Source organism: Myxine glutinosa, unplaced genomic scaffold (assembly GCF_964187855.1).
Source record: "Myxine glutinosa unplaced genomic scaffold, kmMyxGlut1.1 SCAFFOLD_264, whole genome shotgun sequence".
NCBI classification, from domain to species: domain Eukaryota; kingdom Metazoa; phylum Chordata; class Myxini; order Myxiniformes; family Myxinidae; genus Myxine; species Myxine glutinosa.
The window spans coordinates 179,150-189,404 of NW_027616407.1; the positions used below are offsets into that span (position 1 = coordinate 179,150).

Sequence of the window (10,255 nt, forward strand, 5' to 3'; positions counted from 1 at the left end):
AAAAAATTCACACAACTCGGTTCTCAAAAATGGGTGTATTTAATTCAGGATATTGTAGATAATTACAATAATACAGTTCATTCATCAACACAATCAAAACCATCAGAAACATTTACAAAATTAGAATATGAAAAGGAGATTAATTTGAGAAAGCCCAAGTTTAAAGTTGGTGATATTGTAAGAATATACAAATGGAAAAGTCATTTTGAGAAAGGTTATACACAAAAATGGACTCGTGAATTATTTAAAATCATTGATGTAATGGATACAGTCCCTTGGACCTACAAATTATATGATTTAAATGGAGAAGAAATCTTGGGTTCATTTTACTCACAAGAATTACAAAAAACACAAGTAAGCAGATAATACCCTTGAAAATAATAAATAAATAAATAAAATGTAATGGGGATACGTTTTTAAATCTGTGAACCCCAAACACAGAATCCCACAACTTTTTAGTTGGGGCTTAACTTTTGTGTGTGTATAATGGGGATACGTTTTTAAATCTGTGAACCCCAAACACAGAATCCCACAACTTTTTAGTTGGGGCTTAACTTTTGTGTGTGTATAATGGGGATACGTTTTTAAATCTGTGAACCCCAAACACAGAATCCCACAACTTTTTAGTTGGGGCTTAACTTTTGTGTGTGTATAATGGGGATACGTTTTTAAATCTGTGAACCCCAAACACAGAATGCCACAACTTTTTAGTTGGGGCTTAACTTTTGTGTGTGTATAATGGGGATACGTTTTTAAATCTGTGAACCCCAAACACAGAATCCCACAACTTTTTAGTTGGGGCTTAACTTTTGTGTGTGTATAATGGGGATACGTTTTTAAATCTGTGAACCCCAAACACAGAATCCCACAACTTTTTAGTTGGGGCTTAACTTTTGTGTGTGTGTGTATGTGCGAGTGAGTCATAATAATATACAAACCCTAACCCAACCCAAGCCCTAACCCAACCCCATCCCTAACCCAAACCCATCCCTAACCCAACCCATCCCTAACCCAACCCCATCCCTAACCCAACCCCATCCCTAACCCAACCCCATCCCTAACCCAACCCCATCCCTAACCCAACCCCATCCCTAACCCAACCCCAACCCTAACCCAACCCCATCCCTAACCCAACCCCATCCCTAACCCAACCCATCCCTAACCCTCACATTCAAAATCCCAACCCTAACCCAATCCCATCCCTAACCCAACCCCAACCCTAACCCTCACATTCAAAATCCCAACCCTAACCCAACCCATCCCTAACCCAACCCCATCCCTAACCCAACCCCATCCCTAACCCAACCCCAACCCTAACCCTCACATTCAAAATCCCAACCCTAACCCAACCCCATCCCTAACCCTCACATTCAAAATCCCACCCAAACCCTAACATAATCTTTCTTTTCTTCTTTTTTAAATACGTATTTCTTTTTTTTTTTTTCCTCTTCCTCCAATTCTGTCTTTCAAGGCTTTTAAGTTTGAAGAAGTAGAAATGGGAAGAAAGAATTTTCCAGCATTTTCTTCCTCGAACTTTCTTGATATTGCTTAAATCAAGCGTCATTAAATAAAGAACATTGTTCATTGCTTTAGAATCCAAAGAGTCTCCAAGAGGAACCCCACAGGTAGAGTCTCCAAAATAAAACCAACTTTCCAAGTTCCCAAGGTATAACCACATTCCTGTTGAGCCTCCAAGATAGGTATCACATTCCGAGTCATCAAAACAAAACCCCCATTCCGAGTCTCCAAAAATATAACCATCTTTCCAAGTCCCCAAGGTAAAACCACAATTTTCAGAAATATTGGGGGTTTCCGTGATAAGTCTCACATAGTATAACTGCGGACCATCAGGGAAAACTTCCCTTTCCCAATTTTTTAGGGTTTCTATGATGTGTCTCACATAGTATAACTGCGGACCATCAGGGAGAATTCCCATTTCACAATTTTTTAGGGTTTCTATGATGTGTCTCACATAGTATAACTGCGGACCATCAGGGAGAACTCTCCTTGCCCAATTTTTTAGGGTTTCTATGATGTGTCTCACATAGTATAACTGCGGACCATCAGGGAGAACTCTCCTTGCCCAATTTTTTAGGGTTTCTATGATGTGTCTCACATAGTATAACTGCGGACCATCAGGGAGAACTCTCCTTGCCCAATTTTTTAGGGTTTCTATGATGTGTCTCACATAGTATAACTGCGGACCATCAGGGAGAACTCTCCTTTCCCAATTTTCAGAAATTTGTGGGTCTCCAATGTATGACTTGTATTCTGGCTCATCAAGGTAGAACTTGTTCAGTGGGTTTTGTTTTGATAACTCACAACAAGTATCATCATGGTAAAACTCTTTTTCAGGATTTTGTGGATCTCCAAGGTATAACTCTTTGGCTGGGTCATCAAGGTAGAACTCGTTCTGGGGGTCTTGGTTGTTCAAAATGTCTTCAAACAAAAAAATAACTTCATCCCAAGTTGTGTTAAAAGCAGAATTTTCATTTCGTATCTCAGATACAATTTCCTGTGAAAGAAAATAACAATGTATTAATTTAATACAATATTTTTTATTTGTATAAATCAAGCTCTATGAATATTAAAATAAACTTTGTTAACTCTTACACGAGTCTCATCTTAAAAAAAAAAAAAAAAAAAAAAAAAAAAATTAAATAAATAAATAAATAAATAAACAAACTTACCTCCATTGATAAGAGGTTCGAGTCCAGTTCATCAATCTGAAGGTTGAGTTCTACACAGGTAGTAGGACTCCATGGAATAGCAAAGTTATCCCATTCCATTTCGGCATAGTAGTCCATTCTCAAGTGAAGCAGAAAGCGTGTTTGAAAAAGCCTGTGTGGTCGGTGCCTTTTATAAGGACTGGGTGTGTCTTCCTGTGGAAATTCCCTGGGCGTGTCTTAACTGGAAATGATGTGATGGAAATTCCCTGAAAATGATGTAATGTATTACCTGGAAATGATACAATGCTGAAGAGTTTATAAAGTGGGTGGGACTTAGCAAAAGTGGGAGGAGCTTAGCAAAAGTGGGCGGGGCTTAGTAAAAAGTGGGCGTGGCTTAACAAAAAGTGGGCGGGGCTTAGTAAAAATGGGCGTGGTTTACCAAAAAGTGGGCGGAGCTTACCAAAAAATGGTATGTGGCACTGGAGGCGCTCAAACAAGAACATTGAGGGAGGTTTACCATTTTATCTTAGCTCAGTTAAAATATCTTAATAAAGAACCAAACTCAAACATATTTTTTGTTAATATATTAGATGGTGAAGAGAGTGGCAAGAGAATTAAATTATTTCCCACGCATAAACAAATATTTGTAGGGTCGTTGTTTGAGTGGGTTATATTCACCAGATGATATTAAGAGTAAAAGGTTAAAAGGTTCATAAGGTCAGAAGGATCACAGGTGTTTAAGTGGTCTAATGAATAAGGATAACATGTCAAAAGGTTAGAAGGTTCGTAAAGAACAGGGTGAGAGAAATAGAGGTCTTTAGGGGCAATATGGAAGTGAATGGGTCAAAGATTAATCTGCCAGATGATATGTAGAAGAAGGATGATAGGTCTATAAGAGAAAACAAATATTTGTAGTGTTTGAGTGGTCTAATGAACAACATTAAGGATAGGTACTACAGACAAAAGGTTCATAAAGATGAGGGTGGGAGAAATAGAGGTGTTTATGATTTTTGAAAAAGACAAGGGGGTAAATGACATTAGATAGGGATTTCCCATGTTAAACGGAGGTGTCCCAGAAGCAACATTATTACACTACTCTTGTGTTAGTGTTGAAAAACCACTTTTCGCACTTGTGTTAGTGTTGAAAAACCACTTTTCGCACTTGTGTTGGTGCAGGAAACCACTTTTGCACTTGTAATTAGTGTGGAAAAACACTTTTTGCACTTGTGATAGTGTTGAAAAACCACTTTTCACACTTGTGTTAGTGTTGAAAAAACCACTTTTCGAACTTGTGTTGGTGCAGGAAACCACTTTTGCTCTTGTATTAGTGTGGAAAAACCACTTTTCGCACTTGTGTTAGTGTTGAAAAACCACTTTTCGCACTTGTGTTAGTGTTGAAAAACCACTTTTCGCACATGTGTTGGTGCAGGAAACCACTTTTCGCACTTGTGTTAGTGTTGAAAAACCACTTTTCGCACTTATGTTAGTGTTGAAAAACCACTTTTTGCACTTGTGTTGGTGCAGGAAACCACTTTTGCACTTGTATTAGTGTGGAAAAAACACTTTTTGCACTTGTGATAGTGTTGAAAACCCACTTTTCGCACTTGTGTTAGTGTTGAAAAACCACTTTTCACACTTGTGTTGGTGCAGGAAACCACTTTTGCACTTGTATTGGTGTGGAAAAACCACTTTTCGCACTTGTGTTAGTGTTGAAAAACCACTTTTCGCACTTGTATTAGTGTTGAAAAACCACTTTTCGCACTTGTGTTAGTGTTGAAAAACCACTTTTCGCACTTGTGTTGGTGCAGGAAACCACTTTTGCACTTGTATTAGTGTGGAAAAAACACTTTTTGCACTTGTGATAGTGTTGAAAAACCACTTTTCACACTTGTGTTAGTGTTGAAAAAACCACTTTTCGAACTTGTGTTGGTGCAGGAAACCACTTTTGCACTTGTATTAGTGTGGAAAAACCACTTTTCGCACTTGTGTTAGTGTTGAAAAACCACTTTTCGCACTTGTGTTAGTGTTGAAAAACCACTTTTCGCACTTGTGTTGGTGCAGGAAACCACTTTTCGCACTTGTCTTAGTGTTGAAAAACCACTTTTCGCACTTATGTTAGTGTTGAAAAACCACTTTTCGCACTTGTGTTGGTGCAGGAAACCACTTTTGCACTTGTATTAGTGTGGAAAAAACACTTTTTGCACTTGTGATAGTGTTGAAAACCCACTTTTCGCACTTGTGTTAGTGTTGAAAAACCACTTTTCACACTTGTGTTGGTGCAGGAAACCACTTTTGCACTTGTATTGGTGTGGAAAAACCACTTTTCGCACTTGTATTAGTGTTGAAAAACCACTTTTCGCACTTGTGTTAGTGTTGAAAAACCACTTTTCGCACTTGTGTTGGTGCAGGAAACCACTTTTTCACTTGTATTAGTGTGGAAAAACCACTTTTCGCACTTGTGTTAGTGTTGAAAAACCACTTTTCGCACTTGTGTTGGTGCAGGAAACCACTTTTGCACTTGTATTAGTGTGGAAAATACTCTTTTTGCACTTGTGATAGTGTTGAAAAACCACTTTTGCACTTGTATTAGTGTGGCAAAACCACTTTTCGCACTTGTGTTCGTATTGAAAAACCACTTTTCGCACTTGTGTTAGTGTTGAAAAACCACTTTTCGCACTTGTGTTGGTGCAGGAAACCACTTTTGCACTTGTATTAGTGTGGATAAACCACTTTTCGCACTTGTGATAGTGTTGAAAAACCACTTTTGCACTTGTATTAGTGTGGAAAAAACACTTTTCGCACTTGTGTTAGTGTTGAAAAACCACTTTTCGCACTTGTGTTAGTGTTGAAAAACCACTTTTCGCACTTGTGTTGGTGCAGGAAACCACTTTTGCACTTGTTTTAGTGTGAAAAAAACACTTTTTGCACTTTTGATAGTGTTGAAAAACCACTTTTCGCAATTGTGTTAGTGTTGAAAAACCACTTTTCGCACTTGTGTTGGTGCAGGAAACCACTTTTGCACTTGTATTAGTGTGGAAAAACCACTTTTCGCACTTGTGTTAGTGTTGAAAAACCACTTTTCGCACTTGTTGGTGTTGAAAAACCACTTTTCGCACTTGTGTTGGTGCAGGAAACCACTTTTGCACTTGTATTAGTGTGGAAAAAACACTTTTTGCACTTGTGATAGTGTTGAAAAACCACTTTTCGCACCTGTTAGTGTTAAAAAACCAATTTTCGCACTTGTGTTGGTGCAGGAAACCACTTTTGCACTTGTATTAGTGTGGAAAAACCACTTTTCGCACTTGTGTTAGTGTTGAAAAACCACTTTTCGCACTTGTGTTAGTGTTGAAAAACCACTTTTCGCACTTGTGTTAGTGTTGAAATACCACTTTTCGCACTTGTGTTGGTGCAGGAAACCACTTTTGCACTTGTATTAGTGTGGAAAAACACTTTTTGCACTTGTGATAGTGTTGAAAAACCACTTTTCACACTTGTGTTAGTGTTGAAAAAACCACTTTTCGAACTTGTGTTGGTGCAGGAAACCACTTTTGCACTTGTATTAGTGTGGAAAAACCACTTTTCGCACTTGTGTTAGTGTTGAAAAACCACTTTTCGCACTTGTGTTAGTGTTGAAAAACCACTTTTCGCACATGTGTTGGTGCAGGAAACCACTTTTCGCACTTGTGTTAGTGTTGAAAAACCACTTTTCGCACTTATGTTAGTGTTGAAAAACCACTTTTCGCACTTGTGTTGGTGCAGTAAACCACTTTTGCACTTGTATTAGTGTGGCAAAACCACTTTTCGCACTTGTGTGCATGTTGAAAAACCACTTTTCGCACTTGTGTTAGTGTTGAAAAACCACTTTTCGCACTTGTGTTGGTGCAGGAAACCACTTTTGCACTTGTATTGGTGTGGAAAAACCACTTTTCGCACTTGTGTTGGTGTAGGAAACCACTTTTCGCAGTTGTGTTAGTGTTGAAAAACCACTTTTCGCACTTGTGTTGGTGTAGGAAACCACTTTTCGCACTTGTGTTGGTGTAGGAAACCACTTTTCGCACTTGTGTTGGTGTAGGAAACCACTTTTCGCACTTGTGTTAGTGTTGAAAAACCACTTTTCGCACTTGTGTTGGTGCAGGAAACCACTTTTGCACTTGTATTAGTGTGGAAAAACCACTTTTCGCACTTGTGTTAGTGTTGAAAAACCACTTTTCGCACTTGTGTTGGTGTAGGAAACCACTTTTTGCACTTGTGTTGGTGTAGGAAACCACTTTTCGCACTTGTGTTATTGTTGAAAAACCACTTTTTGCACTTGTGTTGGCGTAGGAAACCACTTTTCGCACTTGTGTTAGTGTTGAAAATACACTTTTCGCACTTGTGTTGGTGAAGGAAACCACTTTTCGCACTTGAGTTAGTGTTGAAAAAACACTTTTCGCACTTGTGTAGGTGTAGGAAACCACTTTTCGCACTTGTGTTAGTGTTGAAAACCCACTTTTCGCACTTGTGTTGGTGATGGAAACCACTTTTCGCACTTGTGTTAGTGTTGAAAATCCATTCTTCGCACTGTGTTGGTGGAGAAAACCACTTTTCGCACTTGTGTTAGTGTTGAAAACCCACTTTTCGCACTGGTGTTGGTGCAGGAAACCACTTTTGCACTTGTATTAGTGTGGAAAAAACACTTTTTGCACTTGTGATAGTGTTGAAAAACCACTTTTCGCACTTGTGTTAGTGTTGAAAAACCACTTTTCGCACTTGTGTTGGTGCAGGAAACCACTTTTGCACTTGTATTAGTGTGGAAAATACTCTTTTTGCACTTGTGATAGTGTTGAAAAACCACTTTTGCACTTGTATTAGTGTGGCAAAACCACTTTTCGCACTTGTGTTCGTGTTGAAAAACCACTTTTCGCACTTGTATTAGTGTTGACAAACCACTTTTCGCACTTGTGTTAGTGTTGAAAAACCACTTTTCGCACTTGTGTTAGTGTTGAAAAACCACTTTTCGCACTTGTGTTGGTGCAGGAAACCACTTTTGCACTTGTATTAGTGTGAAAAAACACTTTTTGCACTTTTGATAGTGTTGAAAAACCACTTTTCGCAATTGTGTTAGTGTTGAAAAACAACTTTTCGCACTTGTGTTGGTGCAGGAAACCACTTTTGCACTTGTATTAGTGTGGAAAAACCACTTTTCGCACTTGTGTTAGTGTTGAAAAACCACTTTTCGCACTTGTTGGTGTTGAAAAACCACTTTTCGCACTTGTGTTGGTGCAGGAAACCACTTTTGCACTTGAATTAGTGTGGAAAAAACACTTTTTGCACTTGTGATAGTGTTGAAAAACCACTTTTCGCACCTGTGTTAGTGTTAAAAAACCACTTTTCGCACTTGTGTTGGTGCAGGAAACCACTTTTGCACTTGTATTAGTGTGGAAAAACCACTTTTCGCACTTGTGTTAGTGTTGAAAAACCACTTTTCGCACTTGTGTTAGTGTTGAAAAACCACTTTTCGCACTTGTGTTAGTGTTGAAAAACCACTTTTCGCACTTGTGTTGGTGCAGGAAACCACTTTTGCACTTGTATTAGTGTGGAAAAACACTTTTTGCACTTGTGATAGTGTTGAAAAACCACTTTTCACACTTGTGTTAGTGTTGAAAAAACCACTTTTCGAACTTGTGTTGGTGCAGGAAACCACTTTTGCTCTTGTATTAGTGTGGAAAAACCACTTTTCGCACTTGTGTTAGTGTTGAAAAACCACTTTTCGCACTTGTGTTAGTGTTGAAAAACCACTTTTCGCACATGTGTTGGTGCAGGAAACCACTTTTCGCACTTGTGTTAGTGTTGAAAAACCACTTTTCGCACTTATGTTAGTGTTGAAAAACCACTTTTTGCACTTGTGTTCGTGCAGGAAACCACTTTTGCACTTGTATTAGTGTGGAAAAAACACTTTTTGCACTTGTGATAGTGTTGAAAACCCACTTTTCGCACTTGTGTTAGTGTTGAAAAACCACTTTTCACACTTGTGTTGGTGCAGGAAACCACTTTTGCACTTGTATTGGTGTGGAAAAACCACTTTTCGCACTTGTGTTAGTGTTGAAAAACCACTTTTCGCACTTGTATTAGTGTTGAAAAACCACTTTTCGCACTTGTGTTAGTGTTGAAAAACCACTTTTCGCACTTGTGTTGGTGCAGGAAACCACTTTTGCACTTGTATTAGTGTGGAAAAAACACTTTTTGCACTTGTGATAGTGTTGAAAAACCACTTTTCACACTTGTGTTAGTGTTGAAAAAACCACTTTTCGAACTTGTGTTGGTGCAGGAAACCACTTTTGCACTTGTATTAGTGTGGAAAAACCACTTTTCGCACTTGTGTTAGTGTTGAAAAACCACTTTTCGCACTTGTGTTAGTGTTGAAAAACCACTTTTCGCACTTGTGTTGGTGCAGGAAACCACTTTTCGCACTTGTCTTAGTGTTGAAAAACCACTTTTCGCACTTATGTTAGTGTTGAAAAACCACTTTTCGCACTTGTGTTGGTGCAGGAAACCACTTTTGCACTTGTATTAGTGTGGAAAAAACACTTTTTGCACTTGTGATAGTGTTGAAAACCCACTTTTCGCACTTGTGTTAGTGTTGAAAAACCACTTTTCACACTTGTGTTGGTGCAGGAAACCACTTTTGCACTTGTATTGGTGTGGAAAAACCACTTTTCGCACTTGTATTAGTGTTGAAAAACCACTTTTCGCACTTGTGTTAGTGTTGAAAAACCACTTTTCGCACTTGTGTTGGTGCAGGAAACCACTTTTTCACTTGTATTAGTGTGGAAAAACCACTTTTCGCACTTGTGTTAGTGTTGAAAAACCACTTTTCGCACTTGTGTTGGTGCAGGAAACCACTTTTGCACTTGTATTAGTGTGGAAAATACTCTTTTTGCACTTGTGATAGTGTTGAAAAACCACTTTTGCACTTGTATTAGTGTGGCAAAACCACTTTTCGCACTTGTGTTCGTATTGAAAAACCACTTTTCGCACTTGTGTTAGTGTTGAAAAACCACTTTTCACACTTGTGTTGGTGCAGGAAACCACTTTTGCACTTGTATTAGTGTGGATAAACCACTTTTCGCACTTGTGATAGTGTTGAAAAACCACTTTTGCACTTGTATTAGTGTGGAAAAAACACTTTTCGCACTTGTGTTAGTGTTGAAAAACCATTTTTCGCACTTGTGTTAGTGTTGAAAAACCACTTTTCGCACTTGTGTTGGTGCAGGAAACCACTTTTGCACTTGTTTTAGTGTGAAAAAAACACTTTTTGCACTTTTGATAGTGTTGAAAAACCACTTTTCGCAATTGTGTTAGTGTTGAAAAACCACTTTTCGCACTTGTGTTGGTGCAGGAAACCACTTTTGCACTTGTATTAGTGTGGAAAAACCACTTTTCGCACTTGTGTTAGTGTTGAAAAACCACTTTTCGCACTTGTTGGTGTTGAAAAACCACTTTTCGCACTTGTGTTGGTGCAGGAAACCACTTTTGCACTTGTATTAGTGTGGAAAAAACACTTTTTGCACTTGTGATAGTGTTGAAAAACCACTTTTCGCACCTGT

General features: G+C 38.6%; 1 protein-coding gene across 1 annotated transcript; it reads right to left on the reverse strand.

Moving 5' to 3' along the window:
- Positions 1-1,388: 1,388 nt before the first annotated feature.
- Positions 1,389-2,932, reverse strand: LOC144888955 (uncharacterized; the record flags this gene model as incomplete). The annotated part of the gene is made up of 2 exons (XM_078768731.1): positions 2,691-2,932; positions 1,389-2,515 (listed from the first exon to the last, which is right to left on the reverse strand). Coding segments are annotated over exons 1-2 (1,244 nt in total), but the record flags the coding sequence as incomplete, so codon positions are not given.
- Positions 2,933-10,255: the final 7,323 nt, after the last annotated feature.